Source organism: Oncorhynchus tshawytscha, linkage group LG13 (assembly GCF_018296145.1).
Source record: "Oncorhynchus tshawytscha isolate Ot180627B linkage group LG13, Otsh_v2.0, whole genome shotgun sequence".
Classification (NCBI taxonomy): Eukaryota; Metazoa; Chordata; class Actinopteri; order Salmoniformes; family Salmonidae; genus Oncorhynchus; species Oncorhynchus tshawytscha.
Genome location: NC_056441.1, coordinates 26011963 through 26029039, shown reverse-complemented (window position 1 = coordinate 26029039; position 17077 = coordinate 26011963). Strand labels below are relative to the sequence as shown.

At 44.5% G+C, this 17077-nt stretch overlaps 1 protein-coding gene across 7 annotated transcripts; it reads right to left on the bottom strand.

Moving 5' to 3' along the window:
- Positions 1 to 69: 69 nt before the first annotated feature.
- Positions 70 to 16340, bottom strand: LOC112264610 (metal regulatory transcription factor 1). 7 transcript variants are annotated; one of them, XR_006078590.1, is made up of 12 exons: positions 16148 to 16340; positions 15383 to 15870; positions 12555 to 12793; positions 12041 to 12172; positions 10910 to 10989; positions 7137 to 7270; positions 6833 to 6907; positions 5661 to 5718; positions 4863 to 5551; positions 4326 to 4395; positions 930 to 4074; positions 70 to 825 (listed from the first exon to the last, which is right to left on the bottom strand). XR_006078590.1 is itself a non-coding variant. In XM_042295475.1 (11 exons), the coding sequence occupies exons 2-11, from the start codon at positions 15836 to 15838 to the stop codon at positions 3713 to 3715; spliced, it is 2295 nt and encodes a 764-aa protein (XP_042151409.1). In that variant the 5' UTR covers positions 15839 to 15870; positions 16148 to 16340; the 3' UTR covers positions 70 to 3712. The 7 variants fall into 7 exon arrangements, 5 of the variants coding, with proteins under 5 accessions (XP_042151409.1, XP_042151411.1, XP_042151412.1 ...); XR_006078589.1 differs by having other exon boundaries at positions 70 to 1129; positions 1278 to 4074; XM_042295475.1 differs by having other exon boundaries at positions 70 to 4074.
- Positions 16341 to 17077: the final 737 nt, after the last annotated feature.

Here is a 17077-nt window from a genome sequence, read left to right as displayed (position 1 = left end):
TTTGGGATTCAGAGGTACACTCATGATTGAACTCTTCTGTTCTTCTCTCAAATTAACTTTCCATTTATGTGAATTTTATCCCGATGCCTGTTTTTTAATTATTATTTTTTTTTTTACATCTGAATACACAACACATACTTTTGTACAAAGTTTCATTGGTTGGTTTAAGTCAACTTATGTTAGTGCCAAGAAATAGCCTGTTTTGAGTGACTTAAGTCTATTCCTTTCAGATGAGTTCTGTTGTGATGATCGCCACAGTAATGATATAGCCACTGGGGTTGTGTAGTGTGGGTGAGCTTGGAGACATTCTGACATTGAGGACTTGTTCTTTCCTGTAATACTTTTAAATGGTGAAAAATAAACGTATTGTCTGGTTACTATGTGGGAATCTTTGGTGTGTTTGAAATAGGGTGGTTTCGACTCAACCGAATCAGCAAGGGTCAGACCCAAACATCTGGGAAGGAGCCTGTCCTGTAACACGCTCTTCTATCATTGTCAAGCCGTAGCAGGCTGCCCGGTCCCTTCTCAACACACTGCACTAGCTACTTTACTACTCAGCTCAGGACAAATAGAAACCATGGGGCCAGTGTTGAGTCTCTGTCCTGCTCCATACCCACACTGCCCAAACACATTAGCCGTTAACACCAAACCAACCAGGCGTGGTGAGGTTAGAAATGTCAGGCTTCACAGCACCGTGCGACGGCCGGCCCTGACACTCCTCATCACCGATCCTTCTAGTGCCAGGTGACAGATCAGATGATGCATTCATACCATTATAGCTTCCTGGTTCGTACCTCAGAATGTCAACCGTAGAAGGGCAGTGAACTGAGAGGGGAGAGAAAGGGACAGAGAATCAAAGAGAGAGAGAAGTATGAAAATAGAATTGACTGACAAGACAGTATGAGGGCGTAAATAAGGAAGTCATTTACATTTAGAAAGCCTGTTGTTCCTTGCTACTAGCATCCTCTTAGCCTGGAATCCAAACTGATATTCATTCTACAATGGTGAAACAAAGTATATCAGTTCAGATTCTAAATGAGCATAATCCATACAGAGCTTTTTCAATCTTGAATCCATCACCATCTGATCCTCCTGCATGGGTCCATCAGGCCAGCGAAGTAGAAGCAAGCTAGGAAAAACATGTTTCCTTCTGTTAACTCAGTGACACTTTGAGAATATTGAGGTCATGTGAAAACATTGTCCAGGGACAGAAAGTCACACTAGAAAAAAGAAAGGCACGAGAGACAGAGACAGATACAGACAGAGAGGAAATGTACCTAAAGGCAGCAGGGTTGGCTGGGGAGATGTTGTCGAGGGAATTCTGCCACTCAGAGTTCCAAACCAAAGCACTTAAAAACAGGAAGCCCATTAAGCTAGTTCAATAATGCAGAACATTCAAAGAGAGACAATCAAGTGGATTTTTGTACATTAAAAAACAGTTACTCTTCAGAGCTCCACAGGGAGCCTGATGCAGACACCTCAGCTAACCTGTCCATCTGGTCATCATGTCAGTAAGTAAAACAGTTACTCTTCAGAGCTCCTCCACAGGGAGCCTGATGCAGACACCTCAGCTAATCTGTCCATCTGGTCAACATGTCAGTAAGTAAAACAGTTACTCTTCAGAGCTCCTCCACAGGGAGCCTGATGCAGACACCTCAGCTAACCTGTCCATCTGGTCATCATGTCAGTAAGTAAAACAGTTACTCTTCAGAGCTCCTCCACAGGGAGCCTGATGCAGACACCTCAGCTAATCTGTCCATCTGGTCATCATGTCAGTAAGTAAAACAGTTACTCTTCAGAGCTCCTCCACAGGGAGCCTGATGCAGACACCTCAGCTAACCTGTCCATCTGGTCATCATGTCAGTAAGTAAAACAGTTACTCTTCAGAGCTCCTCCACAGGGAGCCTGATGCAGACACCTCAGCTAACCTGTCCATCTGGTCATCATGTCAGTAAGTAAAACAGTTACTCTTCAGAGCTCCTCCACAGGGAGCCTGATGCAGACACCTCAGCTAACCTGTCCATCTGGTCATCATGTCAGTAAGTAAAACAGTTACTCTTCAGAGCTCCTCCACAGGGAGCCTGATGCAGACACCTCAGCTAACCTGTCCATCTGGTCATCATGTCAGTAAGTAAAACAGTTACTCTTCAGAGCTCCTCCACAGGGAGCCTGATGCAGACACCTCAGCTAACCTGTCCATCTGGTCATCATGTCAGTAAGTAAAACAGTTACTCTTCAGAGCTCCTCCACAGGGAGCCTGATGCAGACACCTCAGCTAACCTGTCTATCTGGTCATCATGTCAGTAAGTAAAACAGTTACTCTTCAGAGCTCCTCCACAGGGAGCCTGATGCAGACACCTTAGCTAACCTGTCCATCTGGTCAACATGTCAGTAAGTAAAACAGTTACTCTTCAGAGCTCCTCCACAGGGAGCCTGATGAAGACACCTCAGCTAACCTGTCCATCTGGTCAACATGTCAGTAAGTAAAACAGTTACTCTTCAGAGCTCCTCCACAGGGAGCCTGATGCAGACACCTCAGCTAACCTGTCCATCTGGTCATCATGTCAGTAAGTAAAACAGTTACTCTTCAGAGGTCCTCCACAGGGAGCCTGATGCAGACACCTCAGCTAACCTGTCCATCTGGTCAACATGTCAGTAAGTAAAACAGTTACTCTTCAGAGCTCCTCCACAGGGAGCCTGATGCAGACACCTCAGCTAACCTGTCCATCTGGTCATCATGTCAGTAAGTAAAACAGTTACTCTTCAGAGCTCCTCCACAGGGAGCCTGATGCAGACACCTCAGCTAACCTGTCCATCTGGTCATCATGTCAGTAAGTAAAACAGTTACTCTTCAGAGCTCCTCCACAGGGAGCCTGATGCAGACACCTCAGCTAACCTGTCCATCTGGTCAACATGTCAGTAAGTAAAACAGTTACTCTTCAGAGCTCCTCCACAGGGAGCCTGATGAAGACACCTCAGCTAACCTGTCCATCTGGTCAACATGTCAGTAAGTAAAACAGTTACAGATGATGACATTACATAAAAAATGACATGTGAAAAACACTTATATTGTGAACATTGAAGAAAACGTTGAAGAAAAAACTAATATTTGTGCATTGCCAGGTTAGTTTGCTAGTGTCTAAATGTACTGCACTGCATTGTTAGAGCAGCATTTGCTACTCACATCTCCCAGTATTCGACATCCTTGAATACACAGAGATCATTTGCAGATTCAGAATGAAACGGTACGGATACATGACGCACGCGATGCCACAATCATTTGCATTCCACACACATTTGGCAAAAAATGCAATGTTAAGTACTGCTTGGGGAGTGATAGTCTGTTTTAACAGTGCTTTACCTTTCTGCGCCATCAAAAATAAATGTCACCTTTCATGTTTCCAGTGGGACTGGATGTAAAGAGGAATGTTGCTACAGAGGATTTGTGCTCTAGTCAACCATTTTCCACACTACATTCAGCAGCCAGCCACTGTTCAAGCCCAATTCATAATAGACCGCTAGTCTGCTACCAGACTTGACCTGATCCACACTGAAATGCAGCACGTGATTGCTTTCTACCCTCAGCAACCAGTCTGGAGTTGGTTGGGTTACTATTGATTGAGGTTATGGGGACAGGGTATGGAGACCTGATCTTGAACTAGGTATTAACAACAAAAAGAGTTAAGTACACAGCACAGTGCATAGAGACACCTCAGTTGGATAAGGAACAGGAACAGTTTCTCCAGTAATAAAAATGTTGACTTGAATTTTCATGGGGGATGTACAGGTGGAGGTTGAGGATGCTATGGTGGAGTAGGCTGGGGTGGTGGGTCCTGGGGCTGAGGGGCTGGGGTGGTGGGTCCTGGGGCGGAGGGGGCTGGGGTGGTGGGTCCTGGGGCTGGGGGGGTGGGTCCTGGGTTGATAGGTCCTGGGACTGAAGGAACTGGGCACCAGTCTGTTTCTCTGTGTCTGATGCTGCGCCGCCGTCTCTGCAGGGGCACCGACACTGGCATGACTCTCCCTGTCTAATTACGATGACAGGCAGACTCAGGCCTATCTGCTGCAGAGCTGTCCCTAGCAGACAAGACAGATTGCATGTCAAATAATATTTTTAAAAGTCAATATATCCATACAAATTGTACAGTACAACAACCTCACAGATACGGTCTTGTTGCTAGCATTACAATATCTACAGCTCTGCAACTGCTAATGTTTAGCGACCAAATACATTGAAATGATCAACATGTAGAGTACGTGTAAAAACCACACCTAAATTCATATGTCGGTAAATATAACAACGCAAAATATGAATCTCCATAAATTACCTGTGTTCCCTCCCATTGGTATTTCTGTGGTGAAATAGAGCTTCTCTAGTGTCGAGCCACTGTGTTGTTGCTGAAATACAACAGAACAAGAGAAGAGAGCATGTTCAGCATATAATTAACAGAATGTCAATGCCTTGTGGCTAAACAGAGGAAAAGTTTCATTAAAACAACTGAAGGTCAATTAACAGTTGGACTGGATGAGATCCAGCAGGCCAATGATTGGACAGTCTCTCTCCACATCCTAATAAAAAGGCCAATGATTGGACGACCCTCTCCATATTTTAATTAAAAGACCAAATGATTGGACTGCGGCCATCTTCATATTCTAATTAGCTGGCATCTAGAATAATGACACAGATATCGTATGACAACAAATTATTAATTCATAAAAAACTGTCCGATAAAAACATGTAAGAATGTTGTATTATTAGACCAACATCTAATAGAAAAACGTATTATCTGCTTAGAACTTATAATGGGCCTGACTTGTTATAATTATAATAACAACCTATTAGTAAGTTGTTAATGATGACTCACAGATAGTTGTGTCTGCATGTCCTGCTGCCTCGGGTCATTGATACTGTTCAACAGCCACTGGAGGTTCTGAGTGGACAAGGTGATGGACTGGATGTTACTGTGGGCAGGGACCGTAGGAGGAGTAGAGTACCCCAGGGAGAGGGGTGTTAGTGGGGCCTGGAGGGAGCAGCTGGAGGGTGGAGGGTATGGGCCTGGTTGAGAATAGATGGAGGACATGGCAGCTGGCTGTAGTAGTACGCTCTGGGTTTGGCCTGGTTGGGAATGAAGGGTGGTGGTTGGCTGTGATAGTACGCTCTGGGTGGAGCCTGGTTGGGAATGGAGGGTGGTGGTTGGCTGTGATAGTACGCTCTGAGTGGAGCCTGGTTGGGAATGGAGGGATGAGGCTAGCTGTTGTAGTAGGCTCTGATTGGATGGCTGTTCTGGAATCACCTCATGTTTAGGTGTATCACTGATCATGGGAGAAACAGGAACTGGACAGGGTTCACCAGGGGTGCACCCAGGGGTGAGGGGTACAGGACGGGGTTCACTCGGGATACACCCAGGGGTGAGGGGTACAGGACGGGGTTCACTAGGGGTAGAGTCAGAGGGTTCAGGACAGGTAGAAATGAAAGGTTGAGATGCTTCTGAAAGCACCACGGTTAGAGATGGGTTCTCCAAACTATATGAGGGCACTGCCACCGATGACACATCTGGATAAGATAGGGGACAGATAAAAGGGTTTTAAGGGCTTAACAGGAGACAAGGCATTTAGACCACAAAGCACTGGTGGTGTTCACTACAACATGGTACAGTACTCACCCTGTGTCTGGGGCTTGTCTTGAAACAGCAACTCAAACACCAGGTCCAGGGCATCAGACTGCCACAGGGACAAGACAGCAGCAGAGTAACATTAGTCTAACAAGCAAAACATATACAGCACGTCTTAGTTACCATCTATTACAATTACCATACAGTATGCACAACTTATACATGTATACAATTAGCCCTGAGACATGACAGTAGTCTCTAATAGTGTCTATATAGCTAATAGCAAAGGGATAACTGTATAGTGTATATATACTCACCAGTCAGTTTATTAGGTACACCTATCTAGTATCGGGTTGGACCCCCCTTTCCTCCAGAATGATTTTTTGGGGGGCATTCTACAAGGCGTCAGAAATATTACACAAGAATGTTGTTCCATGCTGACACAATGGCATTACGCAGTTGCTGCAGATTGGACAGTGGTACATTCATGCTGCCAACAGCCCGTTCTCTCATCCCAAAGATGTTCTATTTGGGCTGAGGTGTGTGGACTGAACAGGCCACGCTAGTAAACTGTCATGTTCCAGACAATGTTAATCCACTCCTCAATACTCCAGTGTTGGTGATCACATGCCCTCTGGAGCAGCTTCTTCTTGTTTTTAGCTGATAGGAGAAGGATCAACGAGTTGTGCGTTCCAAGATGCCGTTCTGCACACCACTGTTGTACTGCGCCGTTATTTGCATGTTTGTGGCCCGCCTCTTAGCTTGTACGATTCTTGCCATTCTCCGCTCGATCTCTCTCATCAACGAGCTGTTTTCACCCACAGGACTGCCGCTGACTGGATGTTTTTGTTTACCACATCATTCTCAGTAAACCCTAGACATTGTCGTGCTTGAAAAGCCCAGGAGGCCGGTCATTTCTGAGATACTGGATCAGGCGCGTCTGGCACCGACCATCAAAGTCGCTTAGGTCACTTGTTTTGCCCATTCTAATGTTCAATCAAACAGTAACTGAATGCCTTGACGCCTGTCTGCCTGCTTTATATAGCAAGCCACGGCCATGTGACTCATTTTCTGTAGGAGCGATCCTTTTTCGTGAACGGAGTCGTGTACCTAATAAACTGTCCGGTGAGTGTATGTCTTTAAGACATATAGCATGGATGTTTATTCAGACAGTGTGCGAAATTGAAAATTTGGAGGAAAAAAAGAGTTACAAAATGACTTACATTACTTTCTCGGAGCTGAGAAGCAGTGGAAATCAGGCTCATATCACTGAGACATGGGGAGCGAGGATTCAAATCCTGTGTTTCAAAACATGATTATTGATTAATTATAAGAGATGATTAGAGAGCACCGCATATTGAGAACAGACTTAAAAGACAGAAAAATACAGAGAAAATCTATTGATTGCATGGATATTTGACCAGTAAGTCTTGACACATACCGTGTGAGACAGAAACAGATGCAATATGTCATTGTCAAAACATCATTATTAAGTGCCATTTTCAGTCACATGGTGGGAGGACTCACGTCTGAGAGGGAGTGGCTGTGAATTATGTCGGCTGACGGTCCAGGGTTGTGACCTTTGATGTTGTCCCTCGGACTGTTGGAGGAGCTTAGGGAGTTATCACCATCTGTGTCCACCTGAAGGAGGGGTGGCTCACCTAGAAGAAAGAACACACACACACAGATATTACTTTTATAGGTCTCTCTTATACAGCAGCCAACTCTATTGCTACAACCCATAAGAAATTGAGATATAGTCCTGGCTTGGAGAAAGAAAGGTAATTTGAGTCCACAACTCTTTGCCTTATGGGTGAAGGGGCAGGATAAAGAAATACGCTCAGCAATATCCAAGTCCATGCATAACGACAATGATCATTAATAACATGAGTTTATGCTGATGTAGCCTTTAGTGCCTTGAGGCATGTGTTTTTTGGGGGGATGAAAGGGCAAGGAGGTTCAAGCCATTAGTGTTGTTTGAGAAACAGGCACACATACACACACTGAGAAAGTCCTGGCTATAGACACAAGCAGTTCTGCAGGATACATATGGAAACTCCCACTAGGAAGCAAACCCAAAAAGCAGGCAGATAATGTTTCCTCAGCCTCTGACATCAATGTGAGTTGCATTCACAGATCACATGTAATGGATATAAACCCCATCTGAGACTCATAGCTCCTCAGAGGGAGGAAGAGTTTGTTGGGTTCTCTGGTATCAGAGGAACAGGCTAGAAAGACAAATTACAGTGTTATAGTTAGAATGGAGTGTTAGAATGTGTGTGTAGAACTGGGCCCCAGAGGGACCTGCAGCAGCAGGATTGATAGCTCCACCACAACAACAACAGCAGCAGTATTAATAGCTCCACAACCACAACAGCAGTATTAATAGCTCCACCACCACAACAGCAGCAGTATTAATAGCTCCACCACCACAACAGCAGCGGTATTAATAGCTCCACCACCACAACAGCAGCAGTATTAATAGCTCCACCACCACAACAGCAGCAGTATTAATAGCTCCACCACCACAACAACAGCAGCAGTACTAATAGCTCCACCACCACAACAGCAGCGGTATTAATAGCTCCCCCAAAACAACAACAGTATTAATAGCTCCACCACAACAGCAGTATTAATAGCTCCACCACCACAACAGCAGTATTAATAGCTCCACCACCACAACAGCAGCAGTATTGATAGCTCCACATCCACAACAACAGCAGTATTAATAGCTCCACCACAACAGCAGCAGTATTAATAGCTCCACCACAACAGCAGCATTATTAATAGCTGCACAACAACAACAGCAGTATTAATAGCTCCACCACAACAGCAGTATTAATAGCTCCACCACAACAGCAACAGCAGTATTAATAGCTCCACCACAACAGCAACAGCAGTATTAATAGCTCCACCACAACAGCAACAGCAGTATTAATAGCTCCACCACAACAGCAGCAGTATTAATAGCTCCACCACAACAACAGCAGCAGTATTAATAGCTCCACCACAACAGCAGCAGTATTAATAGCTCCACCACAACAGCAGTATTTATAGCTCCACCACAACAGCAGCAGTTAAATAGCTGCCACAACAGCAGCAGTATAAATAGCTCCACAACAACAGCAGTATTAATAGCTCCACAACAACAGCAGCAGTATTAATAGCTCCACAACCACAACAGCAGCAGTATTAATAGCTCCACCACCACAACAGCAGCAGTATTAATAGCTCCACCACCACAACAGCAGCGGTATTAATAGCTCCACCACCACAACAGCAGCAGTATTAATAGCTCCACCACCACAACAGCAGCAGTATTAATAGCTCCACCACCACAACAACAGCAGCAGTACTAATAGCTCCACCACCACAACAGCAGCAGCAGTACTAATAGCTCCACCACCAAAACAACAGCAGTATTAATAGCTCCCCCAAAACAACAGCAGTATTAATAGCTCCACCACAACAGCAGTATTAATAGCTCCACCACCACAACAGCAGTATTAATAGCTCCACCACCACAACAGCAGTATTAATAGCTCCACCACCACAACAACAGCAGCAGTATTGATAGCTCCACATCCACAACAACAGCAGTATTAATAGCTCCACCACAACAGCAGCAGTATTAATAGCTCCACCACAACAGCAGCAGTATTAATAGCTCCACAACCACAACAGCAGTATTAATAGCTCCACCACCACAACAGCAGCAGTATTAATAGCTCCACCACCACAACAGCAGCGGTATTAATAGCTCCACCACCACAACAGCAGTAGTACTAATAGCTCCCCCAAAACAACAGTATTAATAGCTCCACCACAACAGCAGTATTAATAGCTCCACAACAACAGCAGCAGTATTGATAGCTCCACATCCACAACAACAGCAGTATTAATAGCTCCACCACAACAGCAGCAGTATTAATAGCTCCACCACAACAGCAGCAGTATTAATAGCTCCACCACAACAGCAGTATTAATAGCTCCACCACAACAGCAGCAGCAGTATTAATAGCTCCACCACAACAGCAGCAGTATTAATAGCTCCACCACAACAGCAGCAGTATTAATAGCTCCACCACAACAGCAGTATTTATAGCTCCACCACAACAGCAGTATTTATAGCTCCACCACAACAGCAGCAGTATAAATAGCTGCACAACAGCAGCAGTATTAATAGCTCCACAACAACAGCAGTATTAATAGCTCCACAACAACAACAGCAGTATTAATAGCTCCACCACAACAGCATCAGTATTAATAGCTCCACCACAACAGCATCAGTATTAATAGCTCCACCACCACAACAACAACAGCAGTATTAATAGCTCCACCACCACAACAGCAGTATTAATAGCTCCACCACAACAACAGCAGCATTAATAGCTCCACCAAAACAGCAGCAGTATTAATAGCTCCACCACCACAACAACAACAGCAGTATTAATAGCTCCACCACCACAACAACAGCAGTATTAATAGCCCTACAACAACAACAGCAGCAGTATTAATAGCTCCACAACAACAGCAGTATTAATAGCTCCACAACAATAGCAGCAGTATTAATAGCTCCACCACAACAACAGCAGCAGTATTAATAGCTCCACTACAACAACAGCAGTATTAATAGCTCCACTACAACAACAGCAGTATTAATAGCTCCACAACAACAACAGCATTAATAGCTCCACAACAACAACAGCAGCAGTATTAATAGCTCCACCACAACAGCAGCAGTATTAATAGCTCCACCACAACAGCAGCAGTATTAATAGCTCCACAACAACAACAGCAATCAGACCTGGGTTCAAAAAGTATTTTGAAATCCTACAAATATATGAGTGTTTGTTTGAGCCTGTCTGGAGTGCTAGATGGACTGGGTTTGGATCTTTGGGAGTGTTTTATGTATGTGTGTGTATGAGTGTATGTGTGTGTGATCTCAGCACTCTGTTGGATGTGGATAAATAGGCTCATCAGGATTCGCTGACAGGGCGTTGCAAGAATAAATGGGCCAATAAGAAGCTGGGGAGCTGAGCAGTGCTGAGGCCTATCTACTGGGCTGAAATAAACTTGGATGTTTTCAACACACACCTGTCTGAGAATCTGACTCAGCTAAGGAAGCCATACCCCATTAAGAGCACTCAATAAAACGTAGCGGGGAGGAAAGAAAGACGTGCTAGAGCGTATTGTTTTATCTCCAACTCCGGAAAAAAGGGGTTTTCAACTCCCCCTAGTTTCATTTAAAAAAATACAGGGTTTGAGCTCAAGGAGTTAGCTGTGTATCATCACGCCACCTTCACCTATTTGTCCCAGGATGTGTGTTTGGAGATGGTCACTAGAGGTGAACGCCTTGTAACAGCCAGGATGGTCACACCTGGTGAGAAAACAACACTAAGTTGAGTTATGTTCATTCATTGAGTACGTTTACATGCACACTAATAATGCAACATTAAACCGATTATGGCCGAGTATTGTCACACCCTGATCTGTTTCACCTGTCTTTGTGCTTGTCTCCAGCCCCCTCCAGGTGTCACCCATCTTCCCCATTATCCTGTGTATTTATACCTGTGTTCTCTGTTTCTGTTGCCAGTTCGTCTTGTTTGTTCAAGTCAACCAGCGTTTTGTGTCTCAGCTCCTGCTTTTTCCAGTCTCTCTTTTCTCGCCCCTTGCCTGTCCTGACTCCGAGCCCGCCTGCCTGACCACTCTGCCTTACCCTGAGCGTGCCTGCCGCCCGATACCGTTGCCCTGGTTTACTGACCCCTGCCTGCCTTGACCTGTCTATTGCCTGCCCCTGTTGGAATATTAAAGTCTTGTTTATTCTGCGTGGTCTGCATCTGGGTCTTACCTTCATATCTGATAGAGCATGACATTAGTCATGTAAACACCTGACTCTGCTTATCTTAAATCGGTCATAATCAAAGTAAGCATATGCCGATGAAAACACCTGGTTTTCTGAGCAATCTTTAGAATTATTAGGAAGGTAAACAGCTTAATCGATGTTCCAGTGGTTTATTTGCTATGTGCGATTGACGGGGGAAAAAAGTTAGGAAAAACTGAAAGTATGCATCTTATAAATAGTTTTCACATACAAACTGTATATGTCCGAACTCAGAATCTAATAGTCTTCTATTAAAATAACATGGTCACTGTGGTAGAACATTTATTTTGATTGACGATTTTAAGCATTTATCAAAAGTCCCATCGGTAGCCTAATTTCAGATGTGTCCATGTAGGGAAATAGTTTTTCTTGCAATGGATGTAACTTTTCAATCAAACTATTATATTAACCTGACTATCTACAATAATCACATTATTGTGTGCATGTAACCGTGCTCATGTATTCATTTGTGCAAGCATTCATTTGTTCATGAATTAGTTAGTCCTTTCAACCCACTGCATATTTCAGCCATTCATTGTGAGCTCACCTGAAGGGCCTCTCCTTGGAGTGTGTCCGGATGTGTTTCCTCAGGTCACTCAGAGTGGTGAAGTACTTGGTGCATCCATCCGACTCGCAGTTAAACGTGTTCCCTGTGTGCAGTCTCTGGTGGGCTTTCAGCCTGCACATCAACACAAACACAACAGAGAGAAACAAACACGGCTGGTGTTTGCAGATCAACACACCAGCATACAGTCACTGTGAGTTGTGGCTTGACTTGGGGTCAGCATACCAAAGGCCACTAAGCTGTGTAAATTAACTTTGAGGTCAGGGGGTCAGAAGAGTGCCCAACTCATGACTGATGAAACATCATCACGTGACACGTCATGGCAGGAAGGCTACCCGCTACAATCATTTGGCTGCGATTCCTTCAGTTGACAATTTTAGTGCCAGTGGGCCTGTAAATAATATATGAACTAAATAGATGTGGCGGAGAAAACTGCTAGGTTGTGGTATCTGCCTCACCTAGTCAATGGTAGGGAAAATACTGGTCTAACCCTTACCTGTACAGTGTGTTGTAGGCCTTCTCACAGCCCTGTTGGTCACACTCGAAGGGCTTCTCCTTGGTGTGAACGCGGACGTGGATCTTCAGACTGTAGGAGGTGAGGAAGGCCTTGTCACAGCCCAACTGGTTGCAGACAAACGTGTATTCTCCTCTGTGTCTCTTCTGGTGGGTCCGCAGGTTCCCTGCTGTGCTGTAGGTACGAGTACAGTCCTCGTATAGACACTGGTAACGCTTCACCTGCAGAACAGACAGGCAGAGAGTTGTGGTCGTAAACTATGTCAACAAGATGGAAAACCACCATATGCATAAACATAAGTTTAACATGTAGGAAGTGTTTTTAGTACCGGTATGTAACACTTCACAAACATTACTATACATCAAGTCTGGAAATGAATCAGCTGTATTGGTTTCTATGAGAAGATTGAAGTGCACATTTATGAATGAGATCTAATTACCTTCACAGAAAGAGAACCAAGAGGCTGTAAAGCATGAGAATTATCATCTCATCTTTACATCTTCAGAGACCTTGACTATAATGACTCTGTGGTTCTGGATGGGAGAGAGGCTGATGATGATGAGGGAAAACAGAAGCTTCACAGCTAGCTCCCGGGCTGGCCCAATTTCACCACCCCAAACCAATCTCCTCTCCTGTCTCTTCCTCTCACTCACTGACTTCATTATAACAGTTGGCTTGTCACCTTCACACAATATGGTTCTGCTGCTGCTAACCTAGCATGGTTTATTTTCTCTGTGATGATGATGATGCGAATGAATGACCTCAGGGACGTCTTACTCCCTTCCACATGTTATACACTCTTAGAACGGAGCTATATAGAAAGTAAAATGGTGCTTTGGCTGTCCCCATAGGAGAACCCTTTGAATAGCCCTTTTTGGTTCCAGGTAGAACCCTTTTGTGATCCATGAACGACCCTTTCCACAAAAGGGTTTACCTGGAACCAAAAAGTATTCTCCTATGGGGACAGTCGAAGAACCCTTTTTCGTACCCTTTTCTCTAAGAGTGTATATGTGATATGCTGAAAAGGGTCGGTCTCAGTTATTCACAGACTGAGAATACACATCATATGATATGATCATCACGTGTAAGCCTGACCAACCCCATGTCATGTTTGCCAGAAGGGTTGAGGCCTACACTCTCGACTCGAGTGTAATTTCAAAGAAGACTACAAAATGGCTCTCTGCCTATCTATAACCTTGTAACATCCTTCAGGACATCATGACCAGGACATTAGAAAATATACAGTACATTATGAAAGTATTCAGACCCTTCGCTTTTTCCACTTTGTTACATTACAGCCTTATTCTAAAATGGATTAAATAAATAAAAATCGATATCAGTCTACACAAAATATCTCATAATGACAAAGCAAAAAAAGTTTTTATAAAATGTTGCTAATTTATTTAAAAATGTCAAAAATAGAAATACCTTATTTACATTAAGTATTCAGACCCTTTGCTATGAGAATCTAAATTGAGCTCAGGTGCATTCTGTTTCCATTGACAATCCTTGAGATGTTTCTACAACTTGATTTTAGTTCACCTGTGGTAAATTCAATTGATTGGACATGATTTGGAAAGGCACAAACTTGTCTATATAAGGTCCCATAGTTGACAGTGCATGTCAGAGCAAAAACCAAGCCATGAGGTTGAAGGAATTGTCCGTAGAGCTCCGAGGCGGGATTGTGTTGAAGCACAGATCTGGGGAGGGTACCAAAACACTTCTGCATCATTGAAGGTCCCCAAGAACATGGTGGCCTCCATCATTCTTAAATGGAAGAAGTTTGGTACCAACAAGTATTTTCCTAGAGCTGGCCGCCTGGCTAAGTTGAGCAATCGGGGGAGAAGGGCCTTGGTCAGGGAGGTGACCAAGAACCCGATGGTCACTCTGACAGAGCTCCAGAGTTCCTCTGTGGAGATGGGAGAACCTTCCAGAAGGACAACCATCTATGCAGCACTCCACCAATCAGGCCTTTATGGTAGAGTGGACAGACAGAAGCCACTCCTCAGTAAAAGGCACATGACAGCCCGCTTGGAGTTTGCCAAAAGGCACCTAAAGGACTCTCAGACCATGAGAAACAAGATTCTCTGGTCTGATGAAACCAAGATTGAACTCTTTGGCCTGAATGCCAAGCGACACATCTGGAGGAAACCTGGCACCATCCCTACGGTGATCATGGTAGTGGCAGCATCATTCTGTGGGGATGTTTTTCACCGGCAAGGACTAAGAGACTAGTCAGGAGTGAGGGAAAGATGAATGGAGGAAAGTACAGCGAGATCATTGATGAAAACCTGCTCCAGAGCAGCCAAGCTTGTAGCATCATACGCAAGAACACTCAATACTGTAATCCCTGCCAAAGGTGGTTCAACAAAGTACTGAGTAAAGGGTCTGAATACTTACGTAAATGTAATTTCCGTTATTTATTTTTTATACATTTGCTAAAATTGATAAAAAAGAGTATTTGCTCTGTCATTATGGGATAGTGTGTGTAGATTAAGGGTGGATAAAAAACGAGAAAAAAAAGAATAAGGCTGTAACGTAACAACATTCGGAAAAAGTCAAAGGGTCTGAATACTTTGCAAATGCCCTGTATATGAATGAGCAATGATGCCTCTCCTCCTCACAACCAGAATACCAGGAGTGAGTTTTCCTGACAACATATCCAAATAAATACAGAACATGCTCAGATATCAAAACAATCTTATGTGACCGACTGGGGTTGAACCAGGGGTTAGCCCACTGGGCCAAAACCTAGGCATTAGCTCAAGGAGCTAACACAAGTCTTCAGGTCTTTGGATATCAAGGCTTACCTCGCTGTGGTGGGTATCTGGGCACTCAGAGTGCAGTGTGATGGTGGCCCCCTGGATGTGCCGTGGCATGGGTGTGGAACCAGGGTTGATGGTGAACTGGATCTGGTCCTGGGAGATGGTGTGGTGGATGTACCCCTGTGACATGGCCTGCCAGTGGTCTTCCAGACCTCCACGGCCCTCCGTCTCACATCCCTCATGTAGGTACATCATCAGGTCCTCTTCCTCCTCTTTATTGTCAGTTCTAGAACCCACTGGGTCTTGTTCAATCATCACAGTGGTTCTGTCATACACTGTGTCCAGACTGTGCACACCAGAGTCCAGTGTAGAGGGCAGCAGTAGCTTGTCCCATTGGTCCCAGTCGACAGTAACCATCTTCCTGGAGACATTGTCCTCTTCAACCTGCTGATTTGTCTTGTCCGCCTCTTCTTCCTCGACAAAGAGCACGGTCTCATTCATCCTGATATATGGTAACAAAGGTGACACACTCACTGGGTTGCAATTGAAATGAGAAGTAGAGGGTTAGAAAATGTATCAAGTAACAGTAGGCTTTCACGACAGCAGCTACAAATGCATTTAATTTGAACTATTGTTTAAACGGTTTGAAACTACAGTAACCTAATACAAAGTCAACTACAATCTCGGCATTCCTCAGCGAGTTTAGGCTATCATCAAAACTATTTTACTTGTTGCTACTAAGAAGCACTCATTCAGCAGGACGCAGCACAGAAATGTTGCCAGTTTCAATAACAATCCCTAGCTACTCACAGTTTTGAAAGTTCACCACGTAAATGCAGTCAAAAATAACTACAAGGTCGTTTGTCTTTATAAAATGTCTTCCGCTTTGTTAATTCTGTTTCAAAATCGATTCCTCCGTTGTTAGAGTGTTGCTACATCGTAGTCACCCTAGCAGCCTATTTAACCAGCTTCCTCTTTCCGCCCAGACTCAACTCACTCAACCGTGAACCGTCTCCTCCCTCCCTCCCTCCCTCCCTCCCTCCCTCCCTCCCTCCCTCCCTCCCTCCCTCCCTCCCTCCCTCCCCCTCCCTCCCTCCCTCCCTCCCTCCCTCCCTCCCTCCCTCCCTCCCTCCCTCCCTCCCTCCCTCCCTCCCTCCCTCCCTCCCTCAATGAAGTAAACGAACGGTAACTGACAAAATAAAGGAAACACCAACATGGGCCACCACGAGCCAGAGCAATTTCAATGCACGGTGGCATGAGGTTGAGATCTGATGACTGAGACGGTCATGGCGTATGGTTTACATCGTTTTCATGCTCATCAACCATTCAGTGACTACCCGTGCCCTGTGGATGTGGGCATTGTCATCCTATGGCCGGTGGCATAGCCATTGTAGCCAAAATAATGGCCTGCCCAGTAATTTATACATGACCCAAAGTAAGATGGGATGTTAATTGATGAATTAACTCAGGAATCGCACCTGCTTTCAACATACTTTGTATCCCTTATTTACTCAACCGTTTCTATTGTTTTGGCAGATACATGTATACGCTATAGCTCCTGGATATAACTGTGCTATAGCGCCATCTTGTGAAGATGAATTATTGCTGAACACACTGCACACCATCTGAAACACCTTTTTTGTGAACCTGACAGCGATACAATCTTGATGAGAATCCTAGAAATATAATGATCAACATGGTTGAGGCGTAACATAGTTGAGGTATGAGTCTAATTGTCTG